This window comes from Pristis pectinata, chromosome 21 (assembly GCF_009764475.1).
Source record: "Pristis pectinata isolate sPriPec2 chromosome 21, sPriPec2.1.pri, whole genome shotgun sequence".
Taxonomy (NCBI): domain Eukaryota; kingdom Metazoa; phylum Chordata; class Chondrichthyes; order Rhinopristiformes; family Pristidae; genus Pristis; species Pristis pectinata.
Window position 1 is genome coordinate 36,884,400 of NC_067425.1, and position 25,982 is coordinate 36,910,381.

General features: G+C 42.5%; 1 protein-coding gene across 10 annotated transcripts in view; it reads left to right on the forward strand.

Annotated features, from left to right (window-relative positions):
• LOC127581520 (protein CASP-like) overlaps nt 1-25,982 on the forward strand; it is a 489,061-nt gene that overhangs the window by 84,386 nt on the left and 378,693 nt on the right. For all 10 annotated transcript variants that reach the window (XM_052035991.1, XM_052035997.1, XM_052035992.1 and 7 more), the window contains exon 2: nt 7,919-8,029. In XM_052035991.1, coding sequence (XP_051891951.1) covers nt 7,919-8,029 — 111 coding nt within the window. The remainder of the gene's footprint in view (nt 1-7,918; nt 8,030-25,982) is intronic.

Sequence of the window (25,982 nt, forward strand, 5' to 3'; positions counted from 1 at the left end):
ACTATGCGAATCCTTGTCAAAAACCTTACCAAGGTCCATGTAAACCATGAATATATTGTCAACCACATCTACATTGTCTACCCTGCCTGCCTTCATCAATTTTCTTGGTTACCTCCTCAAAAAAAATTGTCAGATTTTTGAGACTTAATCTCCCCTGTACAAAAGCAGTTGGATCCTTTCTAATCAATTCCTGCCTCTCCAAGTAAACCTCAATCCTGTCCCTCAGAATCTGCTCCAACAACTTTCCTACGACTGATGTAAGGCTCATTGGCCTGTGGTTTCCAGGCTTATCTGTACTACCCTTTTTGAACAAGGATACAACATTAACTATCCTCCAGTCTTCTCTCACCTTATCCCTGGCTAACAAAATTGCACAAATCTCCATCAGAGCCCCAGCAATCTCCTTTGCTTTCCTTAGCATCCTGGTAGGCCTTGGGGATTTATCTACTCTAATGTGCTCCAATATTTCCAGCATTTCCTCCTTTCTGATACAGACGTGCTCCAGAATATCAGCATACCCCTCCCTTAACTCTCCTGCCTCGACATCCTTCTTGGTGAATACTATTGAGGTATTCATTTAGGATCTCCCTCATAACTCCTGGCTCCACGTATAGAGGACCTATACCTTCCTTAGCTATCCTTCTTCTAAGATAAAAGGTTTTGGGATTCTCATTTATCCTACTTGTCAATGTCATTTTATGCTCTCTTTTTACTCCTAATTTCCTACTTAAGTTCTCTCCTTTGTCCCCTATAAAACACGGGTGACTCTTTTAATACCAGTTTCCTGTACCTGACATGCTCTTCCTTTTCCCTGATTGAAACTTTAATATCCTTCTTTAACCAAGGTTCTCTAAACTTACCATCTTTGCCTCTTACCCTTTTAGGGACATGTTAACTCTAAACTCTTGCTATCTTAATTTTCAACGTGTTCCACTTCCCAAATTTTGTTTTCTCCTCTAGCAGCTGCTCCCAATCTACCTCTCCCAGGCTGTGTCTTATGCAATCAAAATTGGCCATCCCCAGTTTAGGGCCCTATCTTGAGGACCATCCTTGTCTTTTTCCATGATTACCTTGAAGCTTACAAAACTATTGTCACTGTTCTCAAAGAGTTCCTCCAGAGACACTTCAATCTCATGCACATCTGATAAGATACAGTCAAATTCATCCCCTTCTCTGGTAGGACTCTCTACAAACTGCTTCAGAAAACCCTCATGAATGCATTTAACAAATTCCTCTCCACCTAAGACCCCTGCACTCAGGCAATCATCTATAAGTTCGTAGATGACGCCACCGTAATGGGCTGAATCTCAAATAATGATCAGTTTGAGTACAGGAAGGAGATAGAGAGCATGGTGTCATGACGACAACCTTTCTCTCAATGTCAGCAAAACTAAAGAGCCTCTCGTGCTTGCCTTCCTGTCTCTGGTCTTCCCACTGGACTTGCCGATTCTATTTTCTACATATGTCAGCCCCTCCCCCCACCTGTGCTGTCATTCTGGGTCCCAACCCTCTGCCTCACTAGTTTAAACCCTCCCAAGCAACACTAGCAAACATCCATGCAAGGATATTGGTCCCCTTGCAGTTTGGGTGCAACCTGTCTTCTTTGTACCAGTCACCCTGCCCCAGAAGAGATCTCAGTGATCCCAAAACGTGAAGCCAGCTCTTTCTATACTCGCTATAATATATACTTTCTATACTCGCTAGCACGTGGCACTGGAAGTAATCCTGAGATTCCAGTCCTAGAAGTCCTGCTTTTCAACTTTCTACTTAACTCCCAAAATTCCATTGCAGGACCACATCTCACTTCTTGCCTTTGTTGTTAGCACCAACAAGGACCACAATTTCTGGCTGCTCATCCTCCCCTTTCAGATTGTTCTGTACCTGCTCCGAGACATCCTTGACCCTGGCACTAGGGAGGCAGCACATCGTGCTGGAGTCTCGCTCACTGCCAGAGAAACACTTGTCTGTCCCCTGACTATTGAGTTCCCTGTTGTTACTGCTCGTCTAGACTTTGTGCTTCCCTGCTTTACAGCAGAGCCATTCATGGTTCCACTGATTTGACTGCTGCCACTTTCCCCTGAGAGGCCATCCCCCCCCCCCAACAATATCCAAAGCAGTATACCTTAGAGAGGTGACTAGCCACAGGGGACTCCTGTACTGCCTGCCTGCCTGCCTGCCTGCCTCTCCTGGGGGTCACCTATCCACTTTCTGGCTGACCCATTGGTGGGACCACTAGAGGGCATGCATTTAAGGTGAGAGGGGGTAAGTTCAAAGGAGATGTGCGGGGCAGGCTTTTTTGCACAGTGCTGGGTGCCTGGAATGTGCTGCCAGGGGTGGTAGTGGAGGCAAATACGATAGAGGTGTTTAAGAGGTTCTTAGATAATGGAGAGATATGGACATTGTGCAGACTGAAGGGATTAGTTTAGTTAGGTGTTTAAGTACTATAAGACCGAAGGGCCTGTTCCTGTGTGGTACTGTTATACATTCCAGCTCACAGCAGGAGCAAATCACTTTGCTGACTGCCGTTACTAACACTCTAACTGCTGATGTAAATGAAAAGGAACAACTTTACATTGCATGGAGACACAAGAGGCCGCAGATCCTGGAAGTTCACCACAGCGCCACACTCTCTTCTGACCTTGTATCCCCGTCTCAACCTGTGCATCACACTTTACCTTTCTCCCCCCCCCCCCCTTTCCCCTGATCTGTCCTTCCTCCTCCTCCCCCCATTAACCTCTTTTCCCTCTTCTGAGCCCATACTTTGCCCCTCACAAACCCCACCCCCGGCCTTCCTCTCTCTGACACTGAGCAGCCTGTCCCCAGCAAAGGTTTGACCTTTTCATCTCCAATTACCTTCATGACATCTACCACCTTGACTTCTTCACTCCCCTCACCCACTCTAACCTTGCCTTTCCGAACACACAGCCTTACATTCAGTCTGCACCAATCCCAACCTCATCTTCAAACCCACAGACAAGGGCTCTACCTTTCAGAAGTCAGACAGCAGCTCTTGGACACTCCTCACCCATGCCTAGAACATGACTCTATCCTCCATCAGAAAGGCTTTAAAGTCCTCAGCTTCTTTCTGCAACAAAGATCAAACCAGTTTCCCTCCACCAATACTCTCATCTGCCTGGCTGAACTTGTTCTTGCCCTGAACAACTTCTCTTTTGACTTCTCTCACTTCTACAAGTGAAAGGTGTAGCCATGGGCCCTAGCTACGCCTGTCTCTTTATTAGCCACGTGGGACACTCCCTGCTCTGACCCTTCTCCAGTACCACCCCCAACTCTTTTTCCATTACATTGGTGCCGCTTGCAGAACTCATCAATTTTATCACCTTTGCCACTAATCCTGATCTCAAATTCATGTGGACTACTTCTGATGCTTCTCTCCCTTTTCTAGATTTCTTCATCTTGGGAGACAAACATGGACATTTACTATAAACCCACTGACTCCCACAGCTACCTGTACTACACCTCCTCCCACCCTGTCTCTTGTAAGGATGCCATCCCTTTCTCCCAATTTCTCTGTCTCCACCGCATCCGGTCTCGAAGAGGCCTTCGATTCCAGGACATCTGAAATGTCCTCCTCCTTCGGGAAGCGTGGCTTTCCTTCTGTTGTGGTTGATGGACCCTGCTCTCGCATCTCCTCTGTTTCTCGTGTTTCTGCTTTCACCCCACCTCCCTCCAGACAGAACAGAGGTAGAGTTCCCCAGTCCTCACCTTTCACCCCACCAGCCTCTACATCCAGCACATCATCCCTTGTCGTTTCCTCCAACTGCAATGAGATCCCATTGCTACTCACATCGCCTCCTAGGAACTTGGAGCTTTCAACCCTCTCGACTGTTGACGTTTCCATAGAACAAAGAGCACCGGACAGGCCATTTGGCCCACAATGTGCCAATCTTGATGCTAATTTATACCAAATGTCCTCCACCTGTGTATCATCTATATCCCTCCAAAACATGTAAACAAGAACATGTGCACCACCCCCCCTTCCTGAAATCAATGACCAACCCTTTTGTTTTGCTAACATTGAGGGAAAGGTTGTTGTCATGACAGGCTCTCTACCTGTACTCTGACTCATCGTTATTTGAGATTAGGCCCACTACGGTTGTGTCAACTGCAAACTTGTAGATGGAGTTAGAGCAGAATCTGGTCATGCAGTTATGAGTGTATAGGGAGTAGAGTAGGGGGCTGAGGACGCAGCCTGTGGGGCACCAGTGTTGAGAATAATCGTGGCAGAGGTGTTGCTGCCTATCCTCACTGATTGGGGTCTGTTGGTCAGGAAGTCAAGGATCCAGTTGCAAAGGGAGGTTTTGAGTCCTAGATCTACGAGTTTGGAATTATAGTATTAAAGACAGAACTGTAGTCAATAAACAATAGTCTAACGTAGGTGTCTTTACTGTCTAGATGCCCCAGAGATGAGTATAGAGTCAGGGAGGTGGCGTACGCCATGGACCTGTTTTGGCAGTAGGTGAATTGCAGTGGGTTGAAGTTGTCTGGGAGGCTGGCTGTCTCCACTGCCAAGGTGAGGCCCAATGCAAACTAGAGGAACAAGACCTTGTATTCCACCTGGGTAGACTACAACCCAATGGCATGAACATCGCATCTTCCAGTTTCAGGTAACTCACATTCTCTGCCCCCCCCCCCCAACCTCCCACTCTCCTCCAGTGCCCCTATTTTTGTCCCCTTTCTCACACCCCCTTCCAGCCCCCCATCACCTATTTCCATCCCCTTTTCCCTGCTGGTTCCATCCACCTACAACCCACACATTTCACCAATCCAGCTTTCCCGTCCTGCATCCGGTCCTGATTCCATCTGCCTTTCACCTCTCCCCTAATGCTTCCCATTATCACCTTCCTTACTTTTCAGAGTACAGCGCTGGTAGCCTTTGTGTTCCCGCTTATCACCCTCCAGCAGCTGTCTCCACTTTCACCCTTCCCACCCCTTCCTGGCTCCAGCTTCCTTCATTTTTATTGTCTGCCTCCTTCTATCATGTCTCCCAACTCCACCCCTCCCCCTCTGAGTCCCTCCAGCAGATTATTGCAACCTTGCCTTGCCTTACTGCATTGTTGCTCAACCTTCTTAAAGCCTCCCATGTCAAAGCCTTTGCACTTTAACCTTGGAAATAGCCTCTCAAAATGGCTGCTCTCGCTATGCCCATCTCCTAAAGTTTTTGTGGGCCGTTGCACGTAATGTTTGGAAGTGATCTGCCAGTGAAACTTGCATCTAAACAAAACGTCAGCTGTCATTTTCAAGACGTATTGCATGTTTTAAGCTTTTTCATTACCTGGAAAGAAAATCCAACTATTGGAGCATGTCATTTTAACTCCTTCATTTTAGGACAGGGAACTCGGAATGCAAATAAGCTGTAATACAAATTCAAAATACCATGGATGTTGGCAATGTGAAATTGAACTTGAAAATGTTGAAGAGTGATAAACAAGGTGTAAGATGTACAGAAAGGGCCAAGTGGAAGAAAGAACTGAAATCAAGGCTTTTGGAAGGATGTAAGACAGAGATTAAATGAGCGACAGGATGATAGTGCATGATCGCCTCTAAGCCTAGGCCTCAACCAAAGTTTGAGCATCACCACTTCATATTCTCATTAGGTGCGTTACAACTACACAGTCGAGATTGATTTCAGCAATTACAGATAATGAGCATTCCTTGCACAATCTGTTTTTATTTTTGACCGCCAGTATTTACAGTACACTCTGGCTGACCTTCACTCATACAAAACTCAAAAACTTCATTACTTTTGCTGTCAATTTCTTTCACGCTGGTCCACCTCTGACACTTCACTTTCTGGATTTCTGTCTCCATCTCAGACAGTGTAGCCACCAAAATCCATTACAAGCCCATAGACTCCCACAGCTGTCTCAACTCTCTCCACTCCCTTGGACCCAACAGTCCTTTCAGGTCAATCAGTAATTTACTTGCACTTCTTCCAACTTGGTATATTGTATTTGGTCTTCATAATCTGGTCTCATCTACACTGGAGAAACCAAAAACATTTTGGATAACTGCTTTCCAGAAAATCTGCATTCAAACACATGGTGACTCTTTACTTCCTGTCAGTTTAATTCTCCATCTCACTCCTATTCTGGCCTTTCTGTTTGCGGACACCTTCACTGTTCTAAAGGGGCCCAATGCGAGTCTGAGGAACAGCACCATGTTTTCTGTCTGACATGTTGCAGGCTTCTGGACTTGATGTTGAATTCAACACTTTTGGGTAACTTGCTGTTTGTATCAGAAATGTCCAGTTCTGCTCTTGGGTTAACCATCTTTAATATTAACTCAGTTCTTCTCTCACCACATATACTGCCTAATGCGCTGGACTTTTGGTTTCTGCTTCAGCATTTCTCAGCTTTAACTTGTTCCCTCATTTGTTTTTCCTATCTGAAACACTCCTCACTAACCTAGTAACCATATGGTTCTGTAAACATTGGAATTACCTGGGCATCACTGGCCTTGCCCTTTCAGAATACTCCCTTTGTCCTGTCCATTCATACTGCAACTTAGTACTAACCGGTATTCTCACTTTTTTGTTCTGATGAAGGGTCTTCTTCTTGAAACATTACTGTGTTCCTCTTTCCACAGACACTGCCTGATCTGTTCAGTGTTTCCAGCATTTTCTGTTTTAATTCAGATTCCAATATTTGTAGTTTCTATCGTTTGTTTCTTGTTCCCATACCTATCTCTTTGCTTGCCTGGGCTGGGCAGTGGTAAGCAGATTGGTTGGTGGAACCAAGAAAACCTTCCACTATGGGTTTGCAGGATAGACTCTCAACAAATGACTAGGAATCTTTTAAAGAAGAAGAATTGCACCAAGAGCTTCTCAAAAAAAGTTCCTCTGATCTTAGTGTATTTATCGTCAGAAGCAATGGCAAATAGTCCTGTGGTCTCAGAAACAGCAATGTAAAACCAGGCACAAGTTCAAGTGTTGATTGGCTCTTTAATTCATAATTTATTCTTGATCCATGGAGCTTATTTCTCTGCATAAGTTCCTCATGAAATTATTCTTAATTTTTGTTTTTGTCTCATCTGCTGAATTTCAATTATACCATACCTTTTAAAGCAAATACATTTGCAGTGCAGTGTCATGTGACAGTAAAGGCATTTGGAAAATTTGATGGAATAAATGTACTTTACTGTTTCAGTACATTAGGTTGTTTTCCTTGCCTTTTGTTTGGACACTAGAGTGGTTTATGCAAAGGAGTGATCTTCAGTTTATTCACAATGAAATCTTTCTTGGGTATTTACATCGCTATTGTTAGCAAGTAATTTGGTACAGGAGATCACCTACTGCTTATCTGAATCATTTAAAATATTTTATGAATCAGAATGATGCATATTTATGAATTGTTGTATACATCAGGTGTAATAAGAGACCATCTGAGGGGCTAGATATTTTTCATTATGTTTGACGATTTGGTTCTTCAAGGGCTTTTCTTATTATTTTCACATTAATCCATAATTTCTGAAGGTAATGGCGCAGCTGGCCTGTGGTTCTGTGATTTCATAGGTAGCCGTAGCCCATGTGGCAATTCCTGACATTAGACCTACTTCAATTTGTGTGTGTGAGTGTGTGTCCTATCAATAGTGGATGGTATCCAACCAAGCTAATCACGCTTTAAGTAACCTTTCTGTATGAATAATTTACGTGGGAGTCAGTGGAACAGGACTGGTGATACTGTCCCACTTCCTTGTATTACCCAAGGGAAACAGTTGCAAATGGTAATTTTTTAATACTGCCAAACTGAGATTAGCTAACTTTCAGGATGAATCCAGAATTCACATTCTGTGTAATTTAGCAGCAGACTAATTTTTTCTTCCACTACTTTTCCAAGGGATTTTTTTGTTGTTAGTACTTGTTTCCTCCTCTGACTTGTTTTTGCTTCCCTCTTAACAGAGAGAACTTGATGCTACTGCTACAGTATTGGCCAATCGACAGGATGAGAGTGAACAGTCCAGAAAACGACTTATTGATGAAAGTCGAGAATTTAAGAAGAGCACGCCAGAGGTGGGTAAAGTAATGCTGTTGCATTTTCTGGTCTGTAAAAACAGGCATGTCAATGGGTTGGGTATGAGATCTGCCGGAGAAGACACAATGTGTTTTGATATTTTGGTGATGCCATTAAGTTTCTGTTACTGGAAATGCAAATACTTGGTGTCCTTGCACATTTAAAACTTGCAGATTACATAAGGAAATGTGTAAGGGTTTCAGCTCCTTTGAGGATATTCTATACCTGTGACTTCACACTGTGCTTTGTATGCCCCCCACCACCCCCCCAACTCCACCCATTTATTCATCAGTTGCTTTTCTTTTTCATCACTTGTATCTGTGAAAATGGAGCATTTATTCTTCAGTCAATGGGCACAATTGTGAGCAAACTGTGAGGTATAAGGTGACTTTTTGCTTTTGGAGGTTGATTTCCCTCTTTCCTCTTCTCACGTAAGTGTTGAATATGAGCATAAACTGGCAAGAAATATACAAACAGATGTAGCAAAAGTCTCTTTGAAGCTGAGGTGGGAAATACTGTTGTTATAGGCAAAATGTGGAGATATCAAATAAAAGGTTTGTTCCTGTCCACACAATAAAATACATTAAAATCATACCAGAAATAGTGGGTAACCAAGGACAAATTTAAAACAATCAATATCATTAGAGGCAAATTAGTGTGACAAATCCCATGGACTTAATAGCCTCCATCCTAGGGTCCTGGAAGAGTTGACTGCATTAATTATGATTGTGCCTTGATTCTGGAATGCTTCACTGATTCTTGCTTTTAAGTAGTAGCATCTTTATTCAAGAAAGACAGTTGCTGTGTTGGCCTTTATTGCAAGAGGATTTGAACATGAGCAGAGACATCTTGTTCCAAATATGTAGATCCTTGATGAGGTTGCATCTAGAATATTGTGTTGAGGTCTGTCTCCCAAGGCAGTGCATCCGTGCCTTAGAGGGAGTGCATTGAAGGTTCATCAGTTTGATTTTTGGAAAGATTGTGTTTGTAATATGAGAATTGATTGAACAGATTGGGGCTGTACTCTTAACGTTCAGAGTGAGAGCTGATCTCATTGAAACATACAAAATAATTAAGTGGCTTGACAGGGTAGATCCAAAGATGATATTTCCCCTGGCTGGAGTGTCTAAAGTCTGAGTTACCACTTCAAAATAAGGGGTTTATCATTTGGGACAGAGATGAGAGTACATTTCTTCAGCCAAGGATATAAATCAGTTGGAGAAATGGGTGGAGCATTGGTAGTTGGAATTTAATTCTGACAAGTGTGAGGTTCTGCATTTTGAGAAGTCAAATATAGGGGTAGGGCATACATAGTAAATGGTAGGGCACTGAGGAATGTTGAACTGTGAGACCAAGGGGTTCCTGAAAGTAGCAACACAGGTGGACATGATGGTGAAGAAGTACCATGACATGCTTACCTTCATAGCTTGGGGCATAGAATGTGAGAGTTTCGATGTTACGTTGCAACTTTACAAAACTAGTTAGGCCACATTAGAGTATTATGTTTAGTTTTGGTTGCTACACTATAGGAAGGATGCAATTGTGCTGGAGACAGTGCAGAGCAGATACACCAGGCTGTTGCCTTGATTGGAGGACTTGGGTTATGGAGAGAGATTGGATAGGCTCAGCTTGTTTTTCTTGGAGCAAAGGAGGCTGAGGGGTGACCTGATAGAAGTGTATAAGATTACAAGAGGCATGGATAGAGTAGTTAGGTAACATTGTTTTGCAATGGTAGGGGTATCAGAAACAAGAAAGCATAGGTTTAAGGTGAAAGGTAGGAGTTTTAAAGGGGAGGAGTAAAGTTTTTACATAGTGGTTGATATCTGGAACAAGCTGCTGGAGGAGGTGGTGGAATCAGGTACAATTGCTACATTTAAGAGGCATTTAGACAGATACTAAATAGGAAAGACATGGAAGGATATGGCCCTAATGCTTTCACATGGGGATCTATGTAGATGGGCAAAGGGTTTGGCATGAATGTGGTGGGCTGAAGGACCCGTTTCTGTATTGTACGATCCCATGATTCCAACTCCAGAGGTGCATGGGAGTGACTTCCCATGACATTAAGGCAGCATGTGATTGGATGTGGTATCAAGGGTCCCTGATAAAACTGAATTTAACTGGCATCAAAAGAAAGCACTCTGTCTTGCATAAAGGAGCATGGTTGCAGTTATTGGAGGCCCTTAGGGCAATGTCTTAGACCCAACCATCTTCAGCTGCTTCAACAGCAACCTTTCATTATAAGGTTACATGCAGTTAAGATGTTTGCTTATAATTGCACAGTGCTCAATTCCATTCACAACTTCTCAGCAATTGAAGCAGTCAGTGCTAATAATATTTGCCAAAGGAGGGAGTCCAGCTTTTATCAAAGACATTCAATGGCATTACGATCACCCTGCCCCCTACCATCAACATCTTGGGGGTCACCGTCGATCAGAAACTCAGCTGGACCAACAAAGTAATTACTATAGTTACAAAGGCAGGTCAGAGGCTGGGTATCCTGTGGTGAGTGCCTTTCCTCATGATACTCCAAAGCCTTTTCCATCATTTTCTAGGCACAAATCAGGAGAGTGATGGAGTACTTTCAACTTGTCTGGATGAATGCAGCTCAAATAGCACTCAAGAAGGTTAACGCCATTGAGGAAAAAGTGGACTGTCACCCTAAACACTCATTTGTTCCACCACCAGTGCACACAGTGGGTACAATACAATGCAGTTCCTTGCCCAGGCTACTCTTAACAGTACAGCTACTCACCTTGGCTATCGTGACAGCATTTCTCAAACTTGCGGCCTCACCAAGAAGGACAAGGGTCACAGATGTATGAGAACTCTGTCATTTGCAGGATCCCTTCAAGTCACACACATTTTTTCCATCATTGTTGCTGGGTTTAAATCCTGGAACTTCCCACCACACGGCACCATGGGAGCAACTTCACCAGATGCACTGCTGTAGGTTATGATGATGGTTTGCTACCACCTTCTCAAAGACAAATGGGGATTGTCAATAAATGCAGACCTTGCTATCTGTGCCCAGATCCAAAGACATGAATTAATTAAAAAAAAACTCTATTGTGAACTGCTGCAAAATACTCTGTTAGTCATGGTTCAGATTGTGGGTCCCAAGTCATGAGCACCAAAATCCGGGCTGACAAGCCATTGCATTCTACAGGTATGTGAAGAGCAAGAGGATAAGATGTGAAAGAATAGGGCCTATCAAGTGCAGTAGTGGGAAAGTGTGTATGGATCCGGAAGAAATAGCAGAGGTACTTAATGAATACTTTACGTCAGTATTCACTACGGAAAAAGATCTGGGGGATTGTAGTGGGGACTTGCAGTGGGCTGTAAAGCTTGAGCATGTAGATATTAGGAAAGAGGAGGTGCTGAAGCTTTTGGAAAGCATCAAGTTGGATAAGTCGCCGGGACCGGATGAGATGTACCCCAGGCTGCTGTGGGAGGCGAGGGAAGAGATTACGGAGCCTCTGACGACGATCTTTGCATCGTCGATGGAGACGGGAGAGGTTCCGGAAGATTGGAGGGTTGCGGATGTTGTTCCCTTATTCAAGAAAGGGAGTAGGGATAGCCCAGGAAATTATAGACTGGTGAGTCTTACCTCAATGGTTGGTAAGCGAATGGAAAAGATCCTGAGAGGCAGGATTTATGAACATTTGGAAAGGTATAATATGATTAGGAATAGTCAGCATGGCTTTGTCAAGGGCAGGTCCTGCTGATTGAATTTTTTGAGGATGTGACTAAACACATCGATGAAGGGAGAGCAATAGATGTAGTGTATATGGATTTCAGCAAAGCGTTTGATAAGGTACCCCATGCAAGGCTTATTGAGAAAGTAAGGAGGCATGGGATCCAAGGGGGCATTGCAGTGTGGATTCAGAACTGGCTGGCCCACAGAAGGCAAAGAGTGGTTGTTGAAGGGTCATATTCTGCATGGAGGTCGGTGACCAGTGGTATACCTCAGGTATCTGTTCTGGGACCCTTGCTCTTTGTGATTTTTATAAACGACCTGGATGAGGAAGTGGAGGGATGGGTTAGTAAGTTTGCGGATGACACGAAGGTTGGATGTGTTGTGGATAGTTTGGAGGGCTGTCAGAGGTTACAGAGGGACATAGATAGGATGCAAAGTTGGGCTGAGAAGTGGCAGATGCAGTTCGACCCAGATAAGTGTGAAGTGGTTCATTTTGGTAGGTTAAATATGATGGCAGAGTATAGTCTTAATGGTAGGACTCTTGGCAGTGTGGAGGATCAGAGGGGTCTTGGGGTCCGAGTCCATAGGACGCTCAAAGCAGATGCGCAAGTTGACTCTGTGGTTAAGAAGGCATATGGTGTATTGTCCTTCATCAATCGGGGAATTGAATTTAGGAGCCGAGAGGTATTGTTGCAGCTATATAGGTTCCAGGTCAGACCCCACTTGGAGTACTGTGCTCAGTTCTGGTCGCCTCACTACGGGAAGGATGTGGAAGCCATAGAAAATGGTGCAGAGGAGATTTACTAGGATGCTGCCTGGAATGCGGAGCATACCGTATGAAAGCAGGTTGAGTGAACTCGGCCTTTTCTCCTTGGAGCAACGGAGGATGAGGGGGGACCTGATAGAGGTATATAAGATGATGAGAGGTATTGATGGGGTAGATAGTCAGAGGCTTTTCCCCAGGGCTGAAATGGTGGCCACAAGAGGACATAGGTTTAAGGTGTTGGGGAGTAGGTATAGGGGAGATGTCAGGGGTAAGTTTTTTACTCAGAGAGCGTTGAGTGTGTGGAATGGGCTGCTGGCAACGGTGGTGGAGGCTGATACGATAGGGTCTTTTAAGAGGCTGTTGGGTAGGTACATGGAGCTGAGAAAAATAGAGGGCTATGGGTAAGCCTAGTAATTTCTAGGGTAGGGACATGTTCGGCACAGCTTTATGGGCCGAAGGGCCTGAATTGTGCTGCGGTTTTTTTATGTTCTATTATTGAGAGACTGCTGTGTTGTTGGATATGTCATCTTTCACATGATTTGTATGGTTGATTACCATTGCAGGTTATGTATTTATGAATTGAACCTCCATGGCTGGAGAGACAGAAGGCAGAGAAATACTGCTTTTAGATATTTTTCATTTCATAATGAAAAATCCCTTAGAATGTGCACTGCCCCTAACCAATGGGACAAAGAGCATATGAAACCATCAGCCCTCAGGTTAGTGTAAAAATCCCATGGTATTGTATCACAGAACACCTAGAGTACTAAAACCTTGAAAGCTGTGGAATATTTTGCATAAAGAGAGCTCACCAGCGCCTCTACTTCCTCAGGAGGCTAAAGAAACTCGGTATGTCCCCTTTGACACTCACCAACTTTTATCAATGCACCATAGAAAGCATCCTATCTGGATGTATCATGGCTTGGTACGGCAACTGCTCTGCCCAGGACCGCAAGAAACTGCGGAGAGTTGTGGACACAGCCCAGCACATCATGGAAACCAGCCTCCCCTTCATGGACTCTGTCTATACCTCTTGGTGCCTTGGTGAAGCAGCCAGTATAATCAAAGACTTACCCACCCCGGACATTCTCTCTTCTCTCTTCTCTCATCAGGCAGAAGATACAGGAGCCTGAGGGCACGTACCACCAGGCTCAAGGACAGTTTCTGTCCCACTGTTAGAAGACTATTGAATGGTTCCCTTATACAATGAGATGGACTCTTGACCTCACAATCTACCTTGTTATGACCTTGGTCCTTATTGTCTACCTACACTGCACTTCCTCTGTAGCTGTGACACTTACAGTTTACAGAATAATAGAATACAGCTGTATTCTATTATTGTTTTTACCCTGTCCTATCTCAATGCACTGTGTAATGAATTGATCTGTATGAACGGTACACAAGACAAGTTTTTCACTGTACCTTGGTACATGTGACAATAATAAACCGATTCCAATACCAAATACATAATAGAGGAATGTGACACTTGTGATGAATGAAAAAGGAAAAGGTAGAGCTGTAGCTGTTTTCTGTGTGCCAATTTACTAGTCTTTTGGATTGTGATAGAAGTAAAAACCAGTGAGAAATCACAAACCAAGCAAAATTGGGTATATTTTTGGATGCTAATGGTAAAAGAAAAAGTAGAACAAAACAGGGACATAATAAATATAGAGAATTCTGATGAATCAACCCATATCGCATTTAATTCCACTGTACAGGATTCCTGATCTTAGCACAAAATATTCCCCAGGTATCAGGATTTTAGCACTCAGCACACTAAATATAGTTAACTCACTACCAGCTTTCACCTGGAGTCAGCAGTTTATTTTAGAAACCTAATCAGTTTCCTTTGAAATATAATTTCTGTGAAGTTGTGTACAGTTTTACAGAGAATTGCAGACTGAATGCTTAACTAGGTTGCTGCGTGAAGATTTGAAAGTCCAATGTAATCTGTTTAGGGAAGTTTAAGCATTTGTTGGTGCCAGTTTTCTGGTGTTAGCAAGGTCCTTAATGCTGTGTTGAAAAGCTCTAAAAAGATTGAGAAATTTATTGGAGCCTGTTTGAAAGCAACACTGTTGAAATGCTTCAATGATGGGAGGGGGGTACCATCTAGGATATAGCACTCCCAGGAGATCAGATGAACCTTCACAGGTTTCTGAAGGTGTGTACAGGAGGCATCCTCCTTGTGTAGGGGCATTTTGGAAGCAAGTTATTTTTATTCTTCATGCGATATACATTTGCTGTCCTAATTGCTCCTAAACTGAGGAGGCAGTTAACAAAGGTGGTTCTGCAGTCACGTAAAGGCCAGGCTGCGTAAGGATGGCAGATTTCATTCCATGAAGGTTGTTAGTGAACCAGATGGTTTTAATTTGCAACAATTTATTTAAATTTAAATATTCCAGCAGCCTTCTGGGATTCAAATTCGTGTCTATGGATCAATGGTGCAGTGCTCTTGACTGCTATCCCAGCGACTTAACCATTATGTGACTGCCCCTGTAAGTTGCCGGGGAGTGAACGTATGCACATTGGGTAACCTGTGTTGAAGCCAAATGGGCCTGCTGACTAAATAAATGCCAAAAGTCACATTAACCAGAAATCTGAGGTTCTCCACCGTATGGCCTTTTCTGTATCTTGTGGTGCAGAAGTGAGCAGCAAGGTGTCATGTGTAGCATGTATCATCAGAGACTGCTGGGGAAGACCTGATGCGAGGTTACTGAGAATGACTTTGACTTTGAGAGCAGTGTAGGCACCTTGTGTGAGCTTGTTCTGAAGGACTTCTGAGGATGTGAGTGAGGACTAGCTTGTGGAAGGGTAACTAACATCGATTACTTTTACATAGGATAATAGCTCAAGTGATCATGGGCTCAGTTCCACTTTCCTGTCTGTTCTCCACACCTCTGTACTTCCCTAAAGAACATACATGTTTCAAATGTATTCAATTCCAACAGCGCTTTTGGGTTAAGATTTGCAAAGATTCAAGACCTCCAAGCTGAGCTCATGAAGCTGAAGGTCCTCTTAGCATCTGCCTTGTCAATGATCCCTCAAAATAAGATCATTTCTCATTGTTCAACTCTCCAATTTAATAAGTTTGAATTTGCTCAGCCTTTTTTAATAAAACAACTCCTTTATCCCAGGAATCAGTCCAGTGGACCTTCTTGAAACTGCCTGCAATACAAGTATATCACTCCTTAGGTAAGAAGACCAGAAATGTGTGCAATTCCTCAGGTGTGGTCTCATCATCACCCTGTGTAGTTGTAACAAGACTTCTCTACTTTGATATTCCAACCCTGTGCAGTATGGTGCACATTCCATTGTCTGGCTATAGCTCGATGCTGACTTCCTGTGTTTCCTGTACATGGTCACCCAGATCCCTCTGTACTGTCAAATCTAATTTAAACAATATTCTGATTTTCTATCCTTTCAAGCACCCACCATTTTAAAAAAAACTTTCCCTGCACGTCTCTTTTAAACTTTCCCCTCTCACTTTAAACCTGTGACCTTGAGTATTTGACATTTCCATCCTTTGATTATCTGCCTCTCATAATTTTACATCCTTCTATCAGGTTGCCTCTCAGCCTCCGATGCTCCAGAGAAAACAATCCAAGTTCGTCCAACCTCTCCTTATAACTAGTGCACACCAATCAAGGCAACATCTTGGTGAACCTCTTCCTCCACATCCTTACTATAGTGTGGTGACCAGAACTGCACGCAATACCCCAATTGTAGCCTAACCGAACTTTCATACATGCGCAACATGACTTTGTGACTTTTATACCCAATGTTTTGACTGATCAAGGCAAGCATGTGTATGCTTTCTTTACCACCAATTCACCTGTGTTGCCACTTTAGGTAGGTATGGACCTGCGCCCCAAGATCCCACTGTACGTCAGTGCTCCTAAGGGTCCTGCCATTTACTATATACTTTCTTCTCGCATTTCACCTTCCAAAATGCATCACCTTGCATTTGTCTGGATTAAACTCCACCTGCCATTTCTCTGCCCAGATTTTCAGCTGATCTATATCCTGTTGTATCCTTTGACAACCTTCCTTACTATCCACAAGTCTGCTATTTTCTATGTGTTCTGCAAATTTACTAATCAGACTACCTACATTTTCATCCAAATCATTTATCGCAAACAGCAGAAGTCCCAGCACTGATCCTTACCGAATACCACTGGTCACAGACCTCCAGTCAGAAAAATACCCCTCCACCACTACTCTCTGACATCCATGACCAAGCCAATGCTGTATCCAATTTACCAAGTCATTATGGATCCTTTGTGCCTTCTGGACTAGCTTACCATGAGTGACCGTGACAAATGCTTTACTAAAGTCCATATAGATAGCATTTACTGTCCTGCCCTCATCAATCATCATTGTCAGTTCTTCAAAAAATTCAGTTAAATTTGTGAGACAGGACCTCCTCCACACAAAGCCATGCTGGCCTTCCTTAAAAAGTCCATGTTTTCCCAAAGTTGACTAAATCCAGTCCCGAAGAACCTTCTCCAATAATTTCCCTACCACTGATGTAAGGCTCACCAGCCTATAATTTCCTGGATCATCCCTGTTAACTTTCTTAAAGAAAGGAACAGCATCAGCTACTCTTCAGTCTTCTGGAACCTTGCTCATGGCTAAAGAGGATACAAAGATCTCAGTCAAGTCCCCAGCAATCTTCTCTTGAGATTTTGTTTTAATTTATTACAGTGGTGTCCTTGGCATTGACAAGATCAGAATTTATTCCCCATCCTCAGTTCGCCTTGGAAATACAGTGGTGAACTGTTTTCTTTTACAGCTCTGATCTTTGTGGCAAAACAATCTCACAGTATTGTTCATCTTGATGCTGTGCCTTTATAATGAAACTCATCAATGAAGAAACGGACATGTGCCTACAAGTTAGGACAGCATGCCACTTGGAAGGGAACGTGTGTTCTAAAATGGCTGCTGCCCATTTTCTTTGGGAGAAAGACATCTGACAGAGGAGATGGGACCCAACACCACATCCACCTTAGGTTTCATGGGGAGCCAACCAGAAAAAGGGACCAAGTATATTATCCCCAAATTTGCTGATGATACAATGATAGGAAGGAAAGCTAGTTGTGAGGAACACACAAAAAATTTGCAATGAGGTACTGATGGATTAAGTGATTGGGCAAAATCTGGCAAATGGAGTATAGCTTTTGAGATACTTGAGGCTATCCACATCTTCCAGCACTTAGCCAATAGCCTTCATTGCCAAGTTGATTCAAATGCTCATCTAGATACTTCTTAAATGCTGTCAGTGACTCCGCTTCCACCACCACCTGGGTGAAAAAGGTCATCAGATCCCCCGTAAATCTCTTACCCCTAACTCTAAATCTGAACGCTCAAGTTTTATTTACCTCTGGTATGGGGAAAAATTTCCTGCAGTCTACACGATCTTATACCCCTTGTAATTTTATATACCTCAGTTATGTCTCCTCTTAATCTCCTCTGCTCCAGGGAAAACAGACTTAGCCTCTCCAGTCTCTCCAAATATCTGAAGAGCTTGATCCCAGATAACTTTACTGCATCCTCTCCAGCGCTATCACATCTTTCCTCTAGTGTGGTGACCAGAACTTCATGCAGTATTCCAGCTGAGGTCTGACCAATGTTTTATAAAGCTGGAGCATAACCTCCCTGCTTATCTGTATTCAGAGCCCCAACTAAAGAAGGTTACTATCCCATATACCTTCTTAACCACATTATCTACCCACACCGCCACCTTTGAGTATCTTTGCACTTGTACACCATGGTCCCTTTGTTCCTCAATACCCCTTAGGACCATACATTCATAGTGTATGTTCTAGCCTCAAAATGCTCTTCTCTCATTCACCCAGACTTTAATATCACCCTGTAGCCTAAGACTGTCTCCACCTTGTCAACAACTCTACTAATCTTTGTGTCATCTGCAAATTTACTTATCATGCCGCCCACATCCAAATCAGATATGCATAATACAAACAACATTTGTCGCAACACTGAGCCCTGTGGAATACCTCTAACCTAAGACATCCAATTACAAAGACAACCCTCTACCTATGTCTTCTATCACCAAGCCAATTTTGGATCCAATTAGCCAATTTTTCCTGGATCCCGTGGGCCCTAACTTTTTGGACTAGGGACTTTGTCAAAGGCCTTACTAAAGTCCATGTAAACCACGTCTAGATCTGCCTCTTTCAATTTAGTATTCTATATTCGCTGCACTCAATTTTATATATGTCTGCTATACTGGGAAGGTCAAACACAAGTTGAGTGATCACTTTGCTGCTCTCTTTGTCAATTTTAATGTTGTGCTTCCACCATTTCTTCCAAATTACTGTGGTAATTTCAGATCATTGTTCAGCATTCTTCATCTCGGGCTTTTGCTACCTTTCAATTTAATCCCTTTTGCCACTTTATCTCTCCTGCCATCCATCCATCAGAAACACTTGCTTTTACTTTCTTGTCCCTCCAGCTTTTTCTGCATCCTAAAATCTATGTGTAGTTAATAATTCTCAGTTCTCACAGAAGATCACTGACCTGAAAAATTAACTCTTTCCATTCTGCAGATGCTGACTGACTGACTTAATGAGTACGTCTGGCAATTTCTATATTTTTTTTATTTCAGATTTCCAGTAACATCAGTATTTTGCTTTTGTGCACTGCTTCCTTCAGATGTTATGAAGTCGTATGTTTAGTGGCAGTCTTGCAAAAAAAAAATTTGTCCCATGCCCATTGCATTATTCCTTACCTTTGGAAAAACAATAGAGGTGGCAGATTATAGACTGAGCTGACCATCTTTTCTTTTACCAGCAACCCTCTGAATGGTGATGTTCCTTCAAGTATTTAACCAGAAACTGCCAGGACTTCTGCGTTGCAGCTATATGGTTATTTATCTCTTCTTTAGAGCCTTTGCATAAATAACGCTAAGATATTTCATCATCTCAGTGTTCAGCTCATTCACACACCACGGTTCTACTCAAAGACATTTGACTTTGTTAGCAGTCTTTGACCCTAAAAGAATGACTTTGGGTGGCTCCAAGGAAATTAAGACTACTCTGTTCATCTATCACTGATTGTATTTGTGCAGAGTAACTGGGTCTTTTTTCAACACTGTTATTATTGAGCACACAGACATCTTTTAGGTGAGCTTCAGAAGCCAGAACTGATTTAGATATGCAGTGGAGTTCAGGTACCATAGTACAACATTAGTCTGCAGAGAGCCATGACAGCCCTAGATAATGAAATTACATAAACAGCAAGGTGATTATACTGTAGAAAAAGGGTACTGCAGGAGTAGGTGGGGATTGGATTTAAATTGTTAAATCAAACAAAATTACTTCATGTCGAGTCCAGTATTGGAGAGTAGTTGTCCTGAGAATGATAGTCAAGCGGAAGATTTAGGAATAGGAGTGTTGCTAAGTTGAAAGACGAGAACTCCTCGCGTATCCTTTTCCTGTGTAAATGGCCTACTTTGGCTCTTGCAACTAAATGGCTTCATAGAGTCATAGAATGATAGAAACTTACAGCAAGGCAATAGGCCCTTTTAGCCCACAACATCCATGTTGACTGCGATGCCTATCTAAGTAATTCTGCTTGCTTGTATCCCTCTGTGCCGCCTTATCCAAGTACCTGTCCAAGTGTCTTTTCAACATTGTAACTGTATCTTCCTCTACTACCTCCTCTGGCAGCTCATTCCAGGTATTCACTGCATCTGTGTGAGCAACTTGCCCCTCAGATCTCCTTTAAATCTCTCTGCTCTCACCTTAAACTTAATTTTATAAACCTCTATAAGGTCATCCCTCACCCTCTTTTGTTCAGTGAGAATAAACCTAGCCTATCGAATCTCTCCTGAAAACTACAGCCCTCCATTCCAGGCCTTTGACAAGGTGCCGCACATGAGGCTGCTAAACAAAGTAAGAGCCCATGGGGTTAGAGGCAAGGTACTAGCATGGATAGAAGATTGGTTGACTGGCAGAAGTCAGAGTGGGGATAAAGGGATCCTTTTCAGGATGGCTGCTGGTGACTAGTGGAGTTCCACAAGGGTCAGTTTTGGGACCATAACACTTCACATTGTGCGTTAATGATCTGGATGAAGGAACCGATTGCAGACGATACAAAGATATGAGGAGGGATAGGTAGTGTCGTGGAGCAAGGGAGTCTGCAGAAGGACTTGGACAGAGGGGACAGTGGGCAGAGAAGTGGCAGGTGGAATACAGTGCAGGGAATTGTGGGGTTATGCACTTTGGTAGGAAGAATAAAGACGTGGAATAAAGGTGTAGGCGTAGAAATTGGAGGTGCAAAGGGACTTGGGATTCCTAGTTCAGCATTCCCTTAAGGTTAATGTGCAGGTTGAGTCAGTAGTAAAGAAAGCAAATGCAGCGTTAGCATTTATTTTGAGAGGACTAGAACATAAATGCAATACTGAAAGCCCTTGATAGAGTGGACGTAGGGAGGATGTTTCCATTAGTGGGAGAGTCTAGGTTCCAAGAGAATAAAGGGACATCTGTTTAAAACAGAGATGGGAAGGAATTTGTCTAGCCAGAGGCTGGTGAATCTGTGGAATTCATTGCCACAGAGTCTGTGGAGGGCAAGTCATTGGGTGTATTTAAGGCAGAGGTTGATAGGTTCTTGATTAAAGGTTATGAGGAGGAGGCGGGAGAATGGGGTTGAAAAATAAACAGCCATGATTGAATGGCTGAGCAGACTTGATGGGCCGAATGGCCTAATTCTGCTCCTTGATCGTATGGTCTTATGGCGACATCCTGGTGAATCTCTTCTGCAATCTTGTTTATGTAATATCTTGAAGCCATTTATGTAAATGAATCCAACCTCTTCACATGCACGTTTATCTGAGACATCTAACACCGCAACCAGAAAAGTAAATGAGTGAAAGGATGAAAATGTTTGTGCTGCGGAGGGAATCAGGTGATTTCCAGTGGCATGAAGAACATTTGCAAAATGAGCATAACTAGAGGTGTGAAGATCAACTGGCACTGTGCTGGATAGAGTTTGACATAGTTAATTATAACAGTGTTAATGCAGACCCTGGACAGTTATCAGTGAGTCATTTATGTAGCTGAGTGTGCAGATTGGACTTAAGTGTTTACCTACTGATACATGTAGAGAATGAATTGAAGGGAATCTTACGAAAGTTACTTTTCTGTACTTTTAATGTGACTGAGGACGAATGAAGCTCAATCGTGTCGGATCTATTTTTCAGTCCTTGTGCAAGTCCCATGTAGTTTCCATATAGGAAACACCATGTATAAAGAACATTAAGTGAGACTATTGATTTTTAAGAATGGAATTTTCCTCACACAGTTGCTCTTTTGGACAGTACAAGCAATGGTCTTCCACCTGAAAACCCTAACTCTGTTTTCCTTTCCACAGATACTGCATGAACTGCTGAGCATTTTCAACATCATCTGCTTTTGTTTATTATACTGCATTTAATTTTATGTCAGGAACAGCAAAGATTTGCTTAACAGCCTTCCTACTTCTGGTGAAGTTGAACAATCCAAGTAAGATTTGGACAGGAAATACTGAAAGCACACTACACGTCAGTGTTTGGGGGAAAGAGAACCTTTCAGGGCATAGATATAGTTAGTGGAGCCACTGCCTCACTGCACCAGAGATCCAGGTTCAATCCTGACTTCGGGTGCTATCTGTGTGGAGTTTGCACATTCTCTCTGTGACTTTGTGGGGGTGCTCCGGGTCCTCCTACGTCCCAAAGATGACCAGGTTATTTGCTCAGGCTGAAGAATTTAGAACTAGGGAGAGACTCTATAAACTACTCTCAGTATAAGAAGAGGCCATTTAGGACTGAGCCATGGATAAATTTATTTTCTTGAGGTTATAGATCTTTGGAAATTGTTGCTTCAAGGGGGCTGTGAATGCTCAGTTATTCAGTCTATTCAAAACTGATAGATTTTTGCATTTCCAGGAAATCAGGATATGGATATTGGGTAGAAAATGGATAAAGTGCAAATCAGCTGTGATCATATTGAATGGTGGAGCGGATTTAAGTGGGGCCATATGGTGTACTGGTTCTATTATTTACATTCTTTATTATACAAAAGAGGAAAACTATTCCTACTGTTGGTGAGTTCAGGATCCTCTGATCTTGGTGTGTTACTTCCAAAGTTGTTTTTTGGATGCAGGGAAAGATTGATATGGTCAATTTTTTTGGGCATTTTAAGCACTTGTAATTTCCACATTGCAATGTAAAGAAAGCTTTAGATTCAGATTTTTTATGTTAGGGTGAAGAGAGTACAGTTAAACGAGGATGTAGAAATTTTCCTTTTCTCTGCTGTCCACTTTTGATAGCCCTTTAAAGACCATTAGAAAAAATTTCAGTGGGTGGGCATCTTGTTTAAATTGGAGAGCATTGTGCTTTCAGCCTCTGGACTTTGCAAGGAGACCTATTCTAGATGTGTGGAACAGTTATGCTGGAATTGGGAAGGTATTGGCAATAACATGGTCTATCTATAAATATAACTTGGGTTTTAGCATGTCAAATCAGACACATGTATTCTTCAAGTCTGACAGCATTGTAGCATTATAACCTTACTGGTGCTACATTCTTATTATTGTGCAGGTAATACAGCAGGATGTAAAGATTCTCTGAGAGGAGAACTATGGCAATGTTCTCCTATAGTGGAGGATACTCTGTTACTCCTGGCCCAGGTGTGGACTCTCTCCCATTATGCTCTTATTATTGTTGATGTCTGACGGGTCTCTTGCAGCAGTCCTTAGTTCCTCAGTTTCCAAAGAATTTTATTACACGTGCCTGAGCAGATTATTGCACTTTGCTGCTGATGCTTCTGTGTGATCAAATAAACATCAACAGTTGAAAAGCAAAAAACTGTAATGCTGGAAATGTAAACATTAAAGAAAATGCTGGAAATACTCCAGAAAACTCGTGCCTTTCAGGTGAAGCAGTGATTCATTTGTAGCACTTTCAGTTTGGTGTAATGTATCTGGTGCTCGTTTTAGGGTCTTCTCTACATTAGAGAAACTAAATGCAGATTTTGTGACTGCTTTGCAGAACATTTGGGTTCAATCTACAGGGGTGACTCTGAGCATCTAATTGCACATCAATTTAATTCTCTATCCTACTCCTGCTCTATTTGCTGCCTCCTGAACTGTTCTATTGGAGTCCAATATAAGCTTGAGGAGCAGCATCTCGTCTTTCAACTAGATGCATAATAGTTCTTGGGACTGAACATTAAGTTCAGCTGTTTCAGGTAACCAGGCTTTCCAGTTTGTATATGAACTGGCCAGGTTATCAATGTGTAATATCTGTCTTTCACTCTTCACAGCTACCTGACTTGCTCGGCATTTCCAGTGTTCTGTCCTATTTCAGATTTCCAGTATCTGTGTTTTGTATCATTACAGTTCCAGCATTGGGTTTGTTTTCTGCTACTCTCCTCTGTTTTGTTCATCTTCTATTTACATCTCCAGATAATTACTATTGGCAAACTTTCAGAAACCTCTGTTGGCCGACGCCACCACAACTTGTGTCGTTCTGTTCTCGGTCTCCAACCCATCACACGCATTCCCTTTCCTCCACCCTTTTCTGCAACTTGAAACGTGATTAATTTCTAACTTTTCCAAGTTCTGATGAAAGATCAGTGACCTGAAACATTAACTTTCTTTCTTCACAACTGCTGCCTGATCTGCTGGGTATTCCCCACACATTCTGTTGTATGAAACATTAGCAATGTCTCACCCAGCCAATTTTTCCCAAACTGAAGTCCATTTCAACTTGAAGATTGCACAACATATGCGTGTACTGACTCCTTTCATGTGTCTGGCCTCAGCATCGCCCGCACGAGCATTGTCATGCTGATTTGCATGTTCCGGCTCCTCGACCATGTGCTCACTTAAACCTGCAAGGGTGCTGATCTGCCGCCTCTCAGGATTATTTCCAAATGTCTAGAAATTGATGAGCTACGTTTAGAGTACGACAGTTTAAAACCTCATTGTATGCTTCTGAAATGTTAAACTGTTGCAAAGAAAACAAAATCATGTCTCTCTTAATAATCAATTGCAACCACTGTAGAATCCTCTAAATCCGATCTTGGCCTTGATTGTTCATTCAGTTATTATACAACAAACTATTTCTTTCTCAATTAAGTTTTGGCTAAATGTGTGTAAATCTGCTTTATGCCAGATATGGAAAATTAAAACAAAAATAGTCTGGAGGAAGAGCTTGATCAAAATTGCGATGCCTGGGCATACTAAGGGAACAGCCTTCTGTGAAGAACCTGTTAAATTTTGAGACCACTTGGACTGTACATGTCTGCTCCTTTGTCCAATGTTGTTGACATACCACAATGGCATTCAGCTGAGAATTCTAATATTAATTCTTCAGCAATCATATTTTTAATATGATGAATGTCTGTTATTTTTCCTTGAGCTCTATGGGTTTGTCACTTTGATTTTTTCGTTCTGATTGGCGTGCTTTCCAGGATGCAATTTACCAGGAATCACAATAGGTTTCCTTTTGGAAATGATTCTCTAGAGGAACCATAAATGTAATTCATTAAAGAATATAAGACCATAAAAAATAGACAGTCCATAATTTACAGGCCTTCATTACCAGGTCTTTGATGGCATCAACAGCAATTGTGTCATCTCTTGATCTTCACCTGATTCGTGACATCTCCCTTGTGTCTTCATTCCTCCCATTTTTCTGCAACATAAAACACGCTTATTTTCTCATCTTTACAGTTGGGATGAGACGTCACCGACTTGTAACATTAACTCTCTCTTCTGCTCTCTACACGTGCTGCTCAGGCTGATGAGTATTTCCAAAATTTTTTGTTTTTATTTCAGTTTCAGATTCCCATTATCTGTAGTTTTGCTGGATTTGTCATCTTCTCAGACTGGTATTCCTGTTATTTAATCTTTTGAACGTAATGTAATTTTGATTAAAGTTTAAAATATTGGGAGGACTAAGTGAAAATTTAAAATTATTGTAAAGAAAAGAATTAGAACAAATATTAGAAGAACAAATATGCAGGGAGATTGTGGAGAGTTGCAAGAATAATAGGGTTGTCGTGGTACGGGATTTTAACTTCCCTAACGTAGACTGGGACTGCCGTATTAAGGGCTTAGATGGGGTGGAATTTGTTAAGTGTGTTCAGGAAAGTTTCCTTGGGCAATATATAGAGGGCCCTACTAGGGAGAGGCCAAAGCTCGACCTACTCTTGTGTAGTGGGGTGGGACAAGTGACTGAGGTGACAGTGGGGAAGCACTTTGGGACCAGTGACCATAGTTCTATTAGTTTTAAAATAGTTATGGACAGGGACAGAACTGGTCCACAGGTTCAAGTTCTAAATTGGGGCAAATTTTGACAGTACGAGACAGGAACTTGCAAAGATGGGAGTAGGTTGTTGGAGGCTTTTGAAGGTGAGGTAATGAGAGCTCAAGGTCTGCATGTTCCTGTTAGAGTGAAGGGCAAGGCTGGCAGGAGTAGGGA